Source organism: Mastigoproctus giganteus, chromosome 4 (assembly GCF_048544385.1).
Source record: "Mastigoproctus giganteus isolate SK-2022 chromosome 4, ASM4854438v1, whole genome shotgun sequence".
Classification (NCBI taxonomy): domain Eukaryota; kingdom Metazoa; phylum Arthropoda; class Arachnida; order Uropygi; family Thelyphonidae; genus Mastigoproctus; species Mastigoproctus giganteus.
In genome coordinates this window covers 44,423,346-44,439,412 of record NC_143578.1, presented here as the reverse complement: position 1 = coordinate 44,439,412, position 16,067 = coordinate 44,423,346, and the positions used below count along the sequence as shown (strand labels likewise).

At 37.2% G+C, this 16,067-nt stretch overlaps 1 protein-coding gene across 1 annotated transcript in view; it reads right to left on the bottom strand.

The window, feature by feature from the left end:
* The window catches only part of Dp1 (satellite-binding protein 1 Dp1), a 189,693-nt gene that overhangs the window by 75,929 nt on the left and 97,697 nt on the right, over positions 1-16,067 (bottom strand). The window contains exon 8 of the mRNA XM_090372689.1: positions 10,553-10,660. Within this exon, the coding sequence (XP_090228815.1) occupies positions 10,553-10,660 (108 nt within the window). The remainder of the gene's footprint in view (positions 1-10,552; positions 10,661-16,067) is intronic.

Sequence of the window (16,067 nt, the reverse complement as noted above, 5' to 3'; positions counted from 1 at the left end):
TGGAAGCTACTAGATGTTTCATACCTATAAAGAAATATTGTTCAACATTTAGGACTAAATGGTTGTCATTTGAACTAATGAAACTCTTGGCAGAGAAGAAAAATGCATGGGATGCATATAAATTATCAGGCGACACAGAAGCCCATGGCAGATATAAACTAGTCTGTAATCAAGTAACAAAGGAGATTAGGCAAGTGAAGGCAGATTACGAGAAATCTTTGGCAAAGGAGGCTAAGAAAAACAGCAAGGATTTCTTTACTTATATAAACTCTAAAAGAAATTGGATGAATCAGATTGGTCCACTTTGATATTGATGGTTCAACTGTAGATGATCGTGATCAGATAGGAAACAAAGTGAATGAGTATATGCATCTACATTCACACATGAGGAGTTAAATAAGGAAAATGCCAGAAGGTTATCAAATTGTATCAGGGTGCTTAATGATTCTTTAATAACTGAGAGCAAAGTGGAGGAGAAATTGAAGTTAAACATAAGAAAGGCACCTGGGGTGGATAGGATCTATCCAGTTATATTAAAGGAGGCAGCAAAGGAATTAAGCAAACCCTTAGCCATAATTATGAGGGTATCCTTAGACTCAGGAGAGATCCCCATGGACTGGAGATGTGCAAATGTATCCACAATTCACACAGGGGGTCCAAGGGCGACACGAGTAATTACAGACCAGTTAAGGCGGAAACACACTGTTATCACGTCACGGGACTCTCGCCACGTTGCTGTTTAGGGTAAACTGTGAAGTTGGTCGGAGAAGAAGCATCATTGTAACGTAGGGTGATCAGATTAAAAATTTGACCTTGGGGAAGTCATGCTTATGTTTGGGGTATTCATTCCTCGTTTAGGGGTACATGCATCACATCTTAAGAAAACCAAACAATTTTAATAACAACCATTTTATTTCTATATTTTGTTTATTTTTACAAGTTCGTGGAATGCAAAATTAGTCAACTTTTAATAAAATTAACCGAATTATAGACCATGCTTTAATTCGGAAAATTTTACTGCAAGAGTTATAAACACTAAAAGGAAACTTTTTATAAATATTAACATCAAATGTTTTAAATAATTGTTTACAATACACATTCAATAAACCTGATTTATTTTATAAAAAAGAAAATATTTACCTAGCAATACTTTTCATTTGAGGGAATTTTCTTTAACAGTTTTTCATTTTTTAATGCATTTGCATAAAACTTTTTGCATGACATATTGTGATTGATTTTCGGCAACATTTCTCCTTCAACATTCTTATTTCTATCCTTTTTCCATGCATTAAACATTGAGCTAAATACTCCCTCACTCATTGCATTTGAGTGAGGCAAAGGTAAAAACAAAATTAATATTTTTTTCTGTATTACGTACTTCATATGCATTTAAAATTTTAATCCAAACATCAGTGGTATTTTTGAGGTCTTTTGTCGCAATATTTTTATGGAATGATTTCAACAGAACATATTCTTCATACAGCAAATCGATATTGATATTGGGAATTTTAAATAAAAAAAGTTTGTTGCCTGAGCCTTAAACCATTACAACGAAATAAAAAAAGAAGTCAAGTAGAATATAAAAGGTTACAAAGTAAGCATAATATAAATATTCTATAACCCTCTTTGTAAATAGGATAGAATGTTGTTTTTTGAGTCTTTAATTAAGAGTGCATTTCAACAACAACTTTATTGTCAATTAATTCTTTTTTTCTAAATAATCATCTCAACAGGTTGTTTTATGATTTCTGCTTTTTTAAAATTCCCCATTTCAAATGTTAAAAAAGGGATATCTTGGAAATTTTATTATAATTCCAAAAGGGGTACATCTGGAAACCTGTAACATCGTATATGTGTCAGTCTCTTTGAGGAAACCTGAAGCAAAATGAATTGCCACAGTTCATCCTTCTCTTCGGATTTTGAAGAAGATTTAGAAAATGCATGCGCTTTTCTTATAGCCGAGAAAACAAAAGAGAGTAAGCAACAGATACAGGACAAACTGGAAGAGAACAGAAAAAGGCAAATTCCATCATTTACTGCAGGACTTAGAAGATGAAAATCGTTTCAAGATGTACTTACAGATGAATAAAGAATAATTTAATTCCCTATATAATCCAATTAAGGATGACAACATTCAAGGGCAAAATACGAAATTTAATCAGCGCTAAGGAAAAATTAGTTGTACCTTTAAGGAAAATTGAAATACTGCAAGTTTAATTTTGAATAAGGATTTATTGTCAAAATACGAAACAAAAATTAATGAAATTTAATTACAACAAAAAACTATTTTTCAACGCTAAAAATTGAACTTGTAAGAAATTTTTATGAGTTGTGCTAATTGAAATGATAGATTGTTTGTCCTCTCAATTTGCTAATTGTAATTCTGTTGGTATATTTTCCTCCTTTGGCCATTTTTGAGCCTCCCTCTGACTGGACATTTGTAGTGAGTATGCCGAGTAGCTGGTCGAAGTGGAGGGTGCTTCGGAATAGGCACAGGTGCAACGTCCTTGATGTTATTTGTTTTTTGGATATTCTTACTTGTGCGCTCAAAACAAATTATTTACTTCTAATTTAATTTTCTATTAGCATTTCCTCCATTTTCCTCTTGTCATGCCTAATGAAATTTCTGTTCGAACAGAAAAATCTGAGCTCCTGAAAATGTCATTTGACCTTGAAGCCCGACGTGTTATCTTGTGAATACAGCCAATGACAACAGAGCTCTCTGAGCAATAAACTAATTGGTAAATATAGCTCCCGTACATTTGACATGTATACAAGTGAAGTTTCATGAAGTGACAATGGTGTCAACAGTTGAGTGGGAGAAGACAGAGGGTGGTATTTCCGCCCTTAGTTTAACTTCTGTTCTTGGTAAAATAACGGAGTCACTGGTTAAAGATGCGTTGCAGGATCATCTAGACAAGACTACAGCAATAATTCAGACACATATTGGGTTTGTTAAGGGAAAGTCTTGACTGACAAATTTGACTGGATACTATAATGTGGTTACAAAGGAACCAGATGCAAAAATTAATTTTGATATCATATACTTGGATTTCAGGAAAGCTTTGACACTGTTGCGCATGGAAGACTACTGTACAAATTGGAGCAGAATGGTATTAAGGGTAAGTTACTACAATGGATAAAAGGGTGGTTGAGTGAGAGAAGACAGGGTGGTAATCAATGGGTGTTGCTCTTCGTGGACTAATGTTATTAGTGGAGTTCCACAGGGTTCGGTGTTGGGCCCACTGTTGTTTTGTATATTTATCAATGATATTGATCGATATACAAAACAACATCAGGCTTAGTGTCAAAGATTGCAGATGATACAAAGGTTGGCAGGGTTGTTAATGACAGTAATGGCAGTGTGTTTTTCTGCAACAGGATCTAGAAAATTTGGGCAGATGGGCTGAGAAGTGGCAACTGAAGTTTAATATTGACAAATTGCAAAGTACTGTATATGGGTAGAAGCAACTCCAAAGGAATGTACCAACTGTGTAGTACTACACTTAGGGTGGTAGAAAATGAAAGACCTGGGAGTAATTGTGCAGTCAGATATGAAGTTTTCTGAGTAATGCAGACAGGCTGCAAGAGCATGTCATGGGGTTTTGTCAATGATATACAGGAATTTTGCTAGCAGGGAAAAGGAGGTGATCATCCCTTCGTATAAAGCAATGGTCAAGCCACGCCTTGAGTACTGTTTAGAGGTCTGGACGCCTCATTTTAGGAAGGATGTAGATTTGCTTGAGTGTACAGAGAAGGGCAACAAGATTGGTGAGGGGTATGAAGGGATCCTCTTACCAAGGAAGGCTTAAGTTCTGCAAATTGTAGTGGCTGGAGACTAGGCACCTGCAAAGTGATCTGATTGAGGTGTACAAAGCCTCAAATGCAATGAGCACACTGAATTCTGATGGGATTCTTCCACTTGCTCAGATTATGTACCTAAGGGGGCATAAATTCAAATTCAGGAAAAACAGTTGTAGAATAGATGTGCAAAAATTTGCCTTTAGCCAGCGGGTGGTTAATTGCTGGAACAAACTTCCATCTGCCATTGTGGAAGTTGATAGCTTAAATAAATTCAAGGAGGAACTGGACAAACATTGAGGGAATGGTTGTGAATTTTATTTTATTTTTTTGGCTGATGCTACATAAGCTCATACACTTGCTTTCTTGCATCACATACCTCTTTTAATATCCCTTCATGGTCATTGTGCACTCACAGGGCAACGGACTCTTCCAGCAGGACAATGCACCTTCCCACATAGCCATGGTAACTAGAACATGGTTCGAAGAGCATTCCGCAGATTTTACCAACATGGAATGGCCTCCCTGTTCACCAGACATGAACCCTGTGGAGCATCTTTGGGATGCTGTGGAAAGGTTCGTTTGAGCTTTAGTTCCTTGATCCAGGAATGCAATGGAATTATGGACAGTGGTGCAGCAAGCATGGATGGAAATACCCGTGGAATGGAATGCTTTTGTGAACTAGTGGACTCAATGCCTCACCGTGTGACTGCCCTTATCTGAACGAAAGGTGGGCCTACCCATTACTAGGTAGGTATCCCATGATTTATGTCCATTTAGTGTACTGTGTGATCACTCCCTGCTAAGAGTTCCTCTATTGTCAGCCAAGGAACTGTAAGCTATCTAACTCATGGGTAAATACTGTGTCTAGATCATTCTTGTAGCTAGTACTTTCAAACATGCTAATAACAAATAACAATTCATCTAGCTGATTTAAGAAGTGTGTCCTTCACTGTGAGTCTGCCTGTCACTTGTTTCAATCACTAAGGGAAAACTGATATCAAGTATAAGAAGGCATTCGCACTTACCCATTCCATCTGTATACAGCTGCTCTTGGTCATACACTTCATAAACTTTTGGCCTATGGAATACCCCACTCATTTTCCCTTCACTTCCAGCTATTTATCCACATATTCTATTGTCATGAGTAAGTTCCAAATATGAGAATGCTTTTGACAAGGAGCATGAACCTCTTCCTATTTTGCCTATTTTTCCTAAATACACTACACATGCCATAGTGAAAGTTGCAGTAGGTTCCTGTTGGCCCTATTTTGTCAGCATTAGTTATCCTAACCAATTCAGACTCACTCATTTTATCGACAACTCCCAATATTACTGTATACGCAATTTAGACTAAGTCTTACTGTATTGTTTACTAACCTAACACATCCTTCGAAGTTATAAATTTGCTGCAGTAGCACTGCCCTCCCTCGTATATTCAAAATATCAGAAGGCTCTCTGGCTTTTGAGAATTCAATTCGTTGTTTGTTTTGTTTGTTATTTGGTTTTTAGGAGCATTAGCAACTAAGGCCATATTGCTCCGGGATATGTGGTGGTCATTCCCTGACCTTTCCGCATCCTCCGTATTTGGTGGTGACTGGCTCGAACCCCGGTCTAATCAAGAAGCATGTGCTACGCACTGCTGCTCCTTCCCACCTGGCTACGGAGACACCTGAGAATTCAATACAAGAACTCTTGAAATGTGTGCAAGTGTTAGACCCATATTATCAGATAAACTTGTATATGTGTTTACCACTGGCCTCACCAACTAGCAGTTTCCATTAATTCCTAATGACAATGGTACTGGCAAAGACCAATGTACCTACTTTGTTCAAATATATTATGTGTTTACAAAATAAGATCCTCTATTTGCAAGCACAGGACACGTCACATTGATAAACATTTCCTCTGAAAAGCCTTGCAGAATCCTGCTACCTTTGAGAAACCCACAAGGCTTTCCATCATAAAATTCCTCTTATCATGTTCAGAAAAACTGCACATATCATTAAACATATCATTAATTTTAGTTCTTGGAAAACACTCTGGTTCCAGTCCATCAGGCCTTATATATACAAAATATGTTTTCCCCATTACCACTGCAATGGGGGAATGGGTTTTCCATTCCCCCAATGCAAAAAACTGTCCTTTTTAAATAGGAAAGTCTGCATGTGATCATTCTCCCTTGGTAACTGAATTGGAATTGTATTGCCTGGCAGGTCACTAGTATTAGTCCCCAGTTTTATTTTTCTCTTGGGAATTACCCATTTCTTCAATGATTCAATTTCATCCAGCAATGCACCACATTTCAGTTTTAGACTAGCACACTCCTTGCATCTGGCACAATTTTGACACAGTAATTCAGAAGACAATCATCAGTGGAACCATGATTATTTACAAGGGTGACTTTGGAATACACTCTAAAGGCTGCAAATGTGATACACTCTCAACTTGAACGACAATCACTTAGCATTGCCTATCATAAAGTTATGATATCTCCTGTGATGAGACAGGTGAAGTAGACCTTGTGGCAACCATTATTAAGATAAGAATTTAACTTACAAAGTATTACAGTAAAAAACCAGCAAAATATTACAAAATTAAGTGGATAACAAAAATTAATTTATTGCTGAAACTTAAGAATCTAAAACTGACCAGGCTAGCCAGGTGGGTAAAGTGCTTGCTGGTAACCCAAAGGTCGCAGGTTCAAATCCCACCTTGGGCTTGGATCAGAGTAAAAACGCAAAAAAAAAAAAAAAAAAAACCTTGGGAGGTGCATTATGGCCACAGAAGCCAATGCGCCAACAACTAACAAGAAATTGAGCAAATAAACATTTAAGATACTACCTTAATTCCTTAACCAAGCTTAAGAAAATACATTAAGTTTTCAGATTTATTATATTTGGTTTAAGCTTATGTTTGTATAAAAATTAAGGTTCAAGTTACCACTGACAATCAATCAGATTCTACAATCTGTGTTTCACTCTAAAAGTTTCATGAAAAGATAGGATAAAATAAGTGTGTTCCACCTTAACTCCTTATCCAAGATTAAAATTCATGAGCCAGGAGCAACGACTCAAATGTCTGATTGTTGTGACTGCCAACTACTGAATGATTAGGGCTTACAAGAAACACAAAAAGAGGAAAGTCATGGGCCCATCTAACATTCATACAGCAAACCCACTCCCATCCAACAGCATAAATATCTCATCACTATTCAGCAGGCTACTAATAGTAGCATCCCTTTCTATCCAGCAGACTATCACTAGCACCCCTTTCTATCTGGGGGGCTACAAATAGTAGCTCTTTCTATCCACAGGTTTTTCCAACAGAGCCAGGTGAGTAAGTAGACTACCTATGCATTTGCTAGCAACAGTGTTTTCTCCCACTGACAGCTCTAGTATCCAGGAGATCTGTCTGGTGACCAGTAACCAAGCAACTGGCCCACAGCAAATCATTCCATTATGGCACGAGTCAATGACCAGTCCACCTGCCAACATCACCTTCATAGTCCAATGAGAAGCAGTTTCTTTTTATTCTTTGTTATACAGTCAGCAGATACATTATTTCAAGTGTACCAGAACTTCAGGACAGATGCATTTAACTTTCCAATATATGTAGATACTTTCTTTGTATTTCTAGATCCCTGAACAAATAGGGTTTTAGCAGCAATGTGGATATCATTCTTTATCCAAAATTTTCTGCTGTTAATCACTGATAAAAGTATAGAGAATCATACTGAAATGTTTGGTCTATCTTTAATATTACGTTTCAGTTTTTTCCCAAAATAATTCAGTTTAATTACCACAGAAATGTGTCTTTTTCATCAAAACTATCAGCTACAAACATCAAATTTTATATCTGCAATACTAACTGTACTGGGGTTTTTTTCCTAAAAATAAATAAAAATAATTGCTAATGCAATGTGAAAATGATATTTTATACTTAATCTATGCCAACAACATATATATATATACAGACGAGGGGTATCAAAAAGTTCGTACCTTTACCAAAAATAATAGCCCTAGAAAGGTGAAACTTCACAGGAAGTTTAATCCTTTTCTATGTACTCTCCAGGTATAGTAACACATTTCTCCCATCTATGAATCAGTTGTTTAATGCCTCGATCATAGAAGTCCACACTTTCTGCCTGAAACCACAATTCTACTTCATTGATGACTTCCTGAGACGAATCAAAGTGGCATTTCATGCAATGGTTTTTTCACTTCTCCAAACAAGAAGTCTGACAGTGCTAGGTCAGGAGAATATGGTGGGTGCTGCAGTAGTTCGAACCTGCACTGGGCAACAAAGTCTGTGGTGGCAACGGCTTCTGCAAAGGCATTAGCAATCTTGGAACCCACTGTGTGGAGACCTTAGACATGTGCAGATGGTCATGTAAAATGCTGTGGGCAGACCCATAACTAATTCTCACTGCTTTTGCGATGAAATGAATTGTCACACGTCTGTCACCCAGCACCAGCTGCTCAATCTTTGCAACCATCTCACTGTCTGTGGATGTTGATGGCCTTCCTTCTCTTGGCTCGTCAAAAGACACTTGTATGACCACACTGGAACTCCTGTTTCCACTTTTTACAGTGTCACAGGATGGACAATTCTGCCCATACACAGCTTTTGTTTCATCAATTTCCTGAGCTTTCTTGCCCTGCAAATGCAGGAACTTGATCACTGCTCGATACTCCACTTCCTCAACCATAGCATCCTTCCTCAAATTCCGGGCTCCACCTCTGGTGTACAATCACCCGCAGGATTGAAATTTCACATTAGTTATTGAACATGTAGACAACTTCCTGCATCTTCCTACTGATGTTTTATCTAGATCAGGGTATGAACTTTTTGATACCCCTGTGTGTGTGTGTGTGTGTGTGTGTGTGTGTGTGTGTGTGTGTGTGTGTGTGTGTGTGTGTGTGTTAAATGTAATTTTAAAATAAAAGTTTAAGTGGATAAGAAAAGGTTTTAGTTGATGAAAAATTAATAAGTCAGGTATAACAGATGCACCTAAAGGTGCAAAGCAGCATTAAAGGATGCAAAAGTATATATAAGTATGTATGAAAAGATATATTAGATAAAGTACGCATACATGGAAGTGAAAATTACACAAAGTGCCAGTGAATAGAAGGGTAAGGATAGTAGAAAAAGTACAGTAGATATGTAAAAGTTGAAAGAATGTTAATATCCTAAAAGTTTTGATGAATTAAGAAAATTATGGGCTGAATTACAAAGCCAATAGGAGGTGAGTAAACTGTAAAATAAAATTATTAATAATAAGATAAAGTATAATACAAATAAAATAAAAAGTGGTAGATGCATCAGATATGGGAGGACATATTATGATAAAAGTCGAATACAGGTAAGACAAATATGCAGAATCTGATGTCAGCTAAATTGATTATACATGGTCAGGTATTTCATCAGGGGACACTACCTGACCATGTATCAGGATATAACGGATACAGCATTTCTATACTTGTCCATAGTAGTAGAAGAAAGGTGAAAGGCCAAAAAGCAACATTCTTATACAGTATGGACAAGGTAGTCCCAAAGAAGTGTCAATTATTAAGGTAAAAATAAGGATCAAGTTAGAATAAAACACAGTTAAGTGTTTTCAGAATGGGAAAAGGTGTCCTTAATAAAAATATATAAAGTTTTGTGTAGGATTTAAATGTAGTAATTTTGTGGAAATTAGAATTAAATAATTTGGAACAAGCACATGGTATAAGGTGAGGTATTAAATTGAGGACAGAGAAGGGAAAAAGGAGTAGTAAAGTAAATAAAGATGAAAATAGCAATAGGAGGAGGAGGATAGTAGGAACGTTCATATCACCCTCGTATACACTAATAGTTTTACCAATGGGAAGAAAGGTAGAAATAGATAGTAGAAAGATAAAAAGCAAAGAGCAAGTTGTTAACTCACACTGAGCTAGCTGGGGTTGTGAAACCCAACCTTATAGTAAGGGCTCTGGCTTTGTAAGCATCAGTATAAAAGGGAGCTAATACCAAATATTTGTATTGCAAGGAAAAAGCAGGTGCAAAAAATATGTAAGTTGAAATATGCCAAGAAACAAACTAAAATCGAAACCAAAAGTATAATAAGTGAACAATACCTGGAGTTTTTGAGTAATGCGTAGCAGAAGTAAGCTGGAGGGAAAATAATACATAGCTGAAAGAAAAAGGCAGGGAAATAATTCAACATAATTCAACATTATTTTATTTACAGGTACTTATATGCATTTTTTCCTATAGTTTCGACTGCTGGTTCCTTAGACTATACTTTACCTCATACTCCTTGTCTATATATTTATTATCTACATCCCTTATAGTTGCTGGGTTCTTTCTACTATTAAAGTAGTAACCTAGAGATATAATCCTTTATGTATCTCGATTTCAAAAATCTCTTAACCACTTCTTTTGATAACATATATATATATATATATATATATATATATATATATATATATATATATATAAACTAGCAAGGAGATATATTGAACCATCGCTGTATGTGTTTAAATACATGGAGCTTAAGGCATTAACTAGCTTAATTTTTTTAAGGATATATTCACATAAATCCACTAACTTATGAGTTTTTAAAAAGACAGTCTGTACAATAAGCAGATGCCACCTTCATTAACATAATCATAAACCTCACATAATTTTCCATACCATATCTTTAATTCAATAAAAAATGAAGAAGAAATCTGAATAAAGATTATTAAATCTTCAGGTATATACTTACTTTAGTCAGATCTTGCGTTATTTGCCTAATATTAGCTCCCTTTCGACCAATGATAAATTTATGCAACCAGCTAGGAGCATCAAGTTCACGTATTTTTACACTGTTTGCCTAAAATAAACAAATTGAAAGTGGTAAATCTTGACAAAAATAATTATAATATTTAAATACTATGTTGAACAAACTATATGATTTAGTATTATAAAAGAACCCTTGAATATTGAAATCATCACATTTAGGTGAATATTAGAGAAAGAGGTTAAATTGATAAAAATAAGTTTATCATACGAGGGGTTTCCAAAAAGTAAGGCGACGCATTTTTTCTCTTGATGATGTTTAATAATACGAAGTTGAAATTACGCACCAAGAAATAAGTGAACACGAACTACTTCTCCATAAAGTGTCCAGTTTTATTGATGTACTTGTCCCAACAACAGATCAGTTTATCAATACCAGTACTGAAGAAGTCCGTGCCCACACGCAGTAACCAACATCGCACCGCCTGATGAACTTCCTCATCTGTGGCGAAATGTTTTCCTGAAAGGTGTTTTTTTCAGAGGGCCTAACAAATGGAAGTCTGAAAGTACTAAGTCTGGGCTGTAGGGGAAATGTGACAGTGTTTCCCAACAATTATGGCGCAACCACTCACGAGTGACGTGGGCAGTGTGTGGAGTTGCATTGTTGTGCAACAAAATCACACCACTTGTCAGGAGTCCTGGTCATTTGCATCAAATGTTGGTTTTCAGTTTTTCCAATATTGCACAGTAAAGCTGTGCATTGATTGTTCCTCCCTTCTGCAAGAAATCCACCAACAGAACACCTTGGTGATCCCAGAACACTGTGGCCACGACTTTTCAGACACTGGGAACAGTTTTGAATTTTTTGCACACATGAGATCGTGTATGTTTCCAGGTCATGGAGTCTCATTTGCTCTCTGGGTTATTTTGTTATTTGGTTTTTTTTTTAGGAGCATTAGCAACTAAGGCCATATTGCTCCGGGATATGCGGTGGTCATTCCCTGACCTTTCCGCATCCTCCGTATTTGGTGGTGACGGGCTCGAACCCCGGTCTAATCAAGAAGCGTGTGCTACGCACTGCTGCTTCTTCCCACCTGGCTACGGAGGTGCCTTGCTCTCTGGGGTAAAGCGATGAAGCCACGTTTCATCTGCTGTGACTATGCGAGCGAGAAAATCCTCTCCATCATCGCTGTATCGCAACAGGTTCTCCAGACACATCCCCATGCATTTTGCTTTGTCCTCCTCTGACAATTGCCGGGGCACCCAGCAGCAGCATACCTTTCGAAAGCCAAGGACATCGTGAAGAATTTTGTGAACAGTCGACTTACTCATGTTCACTATTTGTGCAATTTCAAGCAATTTCACTTGCCTGTTTTCAAGAATTGAATCCATTATTTTCCTGTTCCAGGGAAAATAATGGAGTCACAGGTTAAAGAAGTGATGCAGCACCACCTATAGACAGGAGTGTAGTTATACTTGGGTTTGTGAAGGGAAAATATTGTCTGACCAATTTGATTGGATACTATGATGCAGTCACAAAGGAACTGGATGCAAAAAATTTTGTTATCTTATACTTGGATTTCAGGAAAGCCTTTGACACTATTGCACAAAAAAGACTGCTGTACAAATTTAAGCAGTGTGGCAATAAGGGAAAGTTACTGCTATGGGTAAAGGGATGACTGAGTGATAGAAGATGAAGTTCTAATCAATGGACACTGCTTTTCATTGCTGAACCTTATTAGTGAATTCCCCCAGGTTTTGGTGCTGGGCTCGTTTTTTATATTTATTAATGATACTAATGAAGGCATATCAGGCTTAATGCGAAAGTGTGCAGATGATACAAAGGTTGACAGGGTGGTTAATGACAGTATGCTACAGCAACAGGATCTAGAAAAAATTAGGCAGATGGGTGAGAAATGGCAATTGAAGTTTAACATTGACAAATGCAAAATACTGCATATGGGTAGCAGTAACAGAGAGTAATGTACCAACTGTGTGGGAAAGTTTTCATGGTAGTGGAAAATGAAGAAGACCTGGAGGTAATTGTGCAGTCAGATAAGTTCTCTTAGCAGTATAGACAGGCTGGCAGGACAGCTCATGGGATTTTGTTGATGATATACAGGAATTTTACTAGCAGGGATAAGCAGGTGATTATTCCATTGTATAAGGCAATGGTTAGGCTACATCTTGATTACGGCATAAAGTCTAGAGGCCTTATTTTAGGCAGGATGTAGAGCTGCTGTAATGGATACAGAGAAGGGCAAAGATATTGGGGAGGAGAACAAAAGGATGATCTTATCAAGAAAGGCTTCAGTTAGCAAACTGCAGCATGTGGAGACTAGACACCTGTGAGGTGATCTGATGAGTGTTTAACACTTTGAATGGATTGAGCAAGCTCAATACTGATGGGATTCTTCCTCTTTCTGAGACTATGCACACAAGATGATATAAATTAAAATTTAATTGATGGCTGGAACAACATTGGATGTGACTATTTTGGCAAAGTCTTTTTTTTTGTGGAATAACATTGATTGTGACTCGCTGAATCGGAATGCGTAAAGTTTTAGTTCTCAAACTCACCGGTAGATAGTGATAAATCGGTTTAAAGAGCACATGTCTTGATATCAGGTTGTGGAGCAACGCTGGATGTGAGCCAGTGAGCCAGAGGTTACAATTCATTTTGGTTTCAGTTCTATCAAGTTTGTTGCTATAACGCAGGTATCTAATAGTGATTTAGACAGTATGAACAACCATAAATGGGTGTTGAACATCGCGGAGTGGAAAGACAAAAAGCGTAAATGTTTGAAAGACAGTGGTAAAAGTTATGTGAATCGGCGTACGGGAAAAGTTGTTTCAGATAAAAAGCCACCGTCCTGTCCTCGAGGTTGTTTAGCAACGTGCAAGTCAGGGTGCAGTGACCTCACCCTTCCATGGTCCTTGATTTATTCCGACAGTTTCACGAGGTAAGTTACAACGAACAAACCCTTTTAACTGCTCTAGTTAATTACCTTACGAGAGCCAAAAAAAAGACGTCCAAATAAAACAGATTCGATTTCAACACAATTGGCTGGTTTTGATTATAGTCTCAATGGGAGGCCTGTTTGCCAGAAGACATTGTGCTTGTTATTTATTTGTTATTTGGGTTTTTTTTTTTAAGGAGCATTAGCAATATTGCTCCGGGATATGTGGTGGTCACTCCCTGACCTTTCCGCATCCTCCGTATTTGGTGGTGACGGGCTCGAACCTCAGTCTAATCAAGAAGCATATGCTATGCACTGCTGCTCCTTCCCACCTGGCTACGTAGGCGCAAGACATTGTGCAATGCATTTATTATCTCCCTAAGACGAGTACAGATATTACAACAAAAAATGAAAGACGGGGAGGTCGCACCAAAAGATAAAAGGGGATTACATTTCAGCGGTCAACACGCTGTTGATGCAGTTGTAAACTCAAATATCAGAGAGCATATTGCTTCTTTCCCCAACTGAAGTTAGTCACTACAGTAGAAATGTTTCATCAAAACTTTTTTTGAGCCCTGACTTAAACTTAACTAAAATGTATCGCCTATTTCAAGAAAAGTACCCTGACAGTCCTGCAAATTCCACAAAGTACAGAAAAATTTTCAAAAGAGTTCAATTTGCAATTTGGTGCACTGCGGTCAGATACTTGCAAACAGTGCGATAAAAACTGTGCCCGCCTGATTCTAGCTCACAACGAAGAAGGGCGAAATAAGATCTTACAAGAAAGTCTTATTCATCACACGAAGGCTGACAAAGCATATAAAACCCTTACCCATGATTCAAATACTGCGAATTTTGTCACACTTTGCGTTGACTTACAACAGGTTTTATTTACGCCCATGTTAACGCACTCTGATGTTTACTATCAGCGCCAATATTCAACGTACAATCTGTGCATCCACAATGACAGAAAATCAGGCTAACAAGCTCTTATGGCATGAAAGCTTAGCCAAGCGTGGATATAAAGAAATTGGATTGTGCATATTAAAATATGTGACCTCATCATACGAGCCTCTACTCATTGGCCAAGAAAGAAGACTGATTGTGTGGTCTGACTGCTGCACGGGTCAGAATAACAACTGGAACATCATTAAGTTGTACCGATTTACTTGATATCATTACGTTACTTCACTGAGATACATCAAAAATTTTTAATCACGGGGCACAGTTTTTTGCCCTATGACAAGAATTTTGCACTTATTGAGCATGCTAAAAAAAAGGAAAAACCTCTTGTCCCTTCAGACTGGAAGTCAGTCATTGCGAATGCCAAGATAAACAGGCCCTTTCATGATCGCTGAAATGAGCCAGGCCTACTTCAAAGATCTCGACTATATTGCCCCCAGAAAAATCAAGATAGAAATGAAGATCACTCAGTATGTGTGGTTGAAGTGACCGCAGATGACCCAGTTACATGGCCTCAACGTGTTGAGGCCATGGCACCATGATCCTGTTTTCCCCAGCGAAACCAAAGGTGATTAAGTATTGTGAACTACCACTATTATACTCAGCCTCTCTTCCAATCTCAAAAGCAAAAAAGAAAGATCTTATGGACATGACAAAATACCTAATGGACCCTACACACCGCGAGTTTTATGAAAATATTCCAAGTGCACGAGAATATCCGATATGATGTGTGTGCTATTTCTGATTTTTAATTTTTTAAGTTTCATTTCACTTAATTCGATGCTTTTTTACCGAATTCTAATGTAAGTGTTCAATGTAATTGTGGACAATATTAAACTTTCCTCTGTGTTCTTATTAAAAATTTCAAAAAAAAAAAAAAAAGATTCTATTTCTTTTTTTCTCCTTTGTTGGAAAACATTTATTACAATGGAACAACGTTGGATGTGAGATTTCCTTGACAACTATGTAGCTTTTATTGCGTTTCCATTAAATTGGCTGTCCTGTAAAATTTGCAATTTGTAACATCCAATGTTGTTCCAGCCACCAATATAATTGAGAAAGGATGGTTGCAGAATATATGTGTAGAAGTTTGCCTTTAGCCAGCAGGTGGTTGATTGCTGGAACAAACCTCCATCTGTTGTTGTGGAAGTGTACAGCTAAAATAAATTCAAGGAAGAACTAAACACAAACTATAGCAACTCCTGGCTTACGTAATACTCAACTTACAGTCATCTGACTTTACGCAAGTTTTTGCCGGCCAGTGAGGGGGGGGGGAAAAATGTGGAAACATTTTGCATCCCGTAGGAATAAATGGAGATATAAATGGATTTTCACGATAATAAATTATCGTGAAAATATTGGAATGTGAACTCAACAACACATTGGGTTTTTTTTTTTTTTTTTTTTGGTAATTCATTCCAAGACCTTGGAAGTTGAAATTTTTGCTATAACTAAGCTATTTATTCCTCTAAAAGGTCACTTTTATAATGGAAATTGCACTACACTTTCATTGTTATCATATGTTCCATTATAAGAATCAATTTTGAAAGCCTTTGTGATATTTTTCTAAAACACATT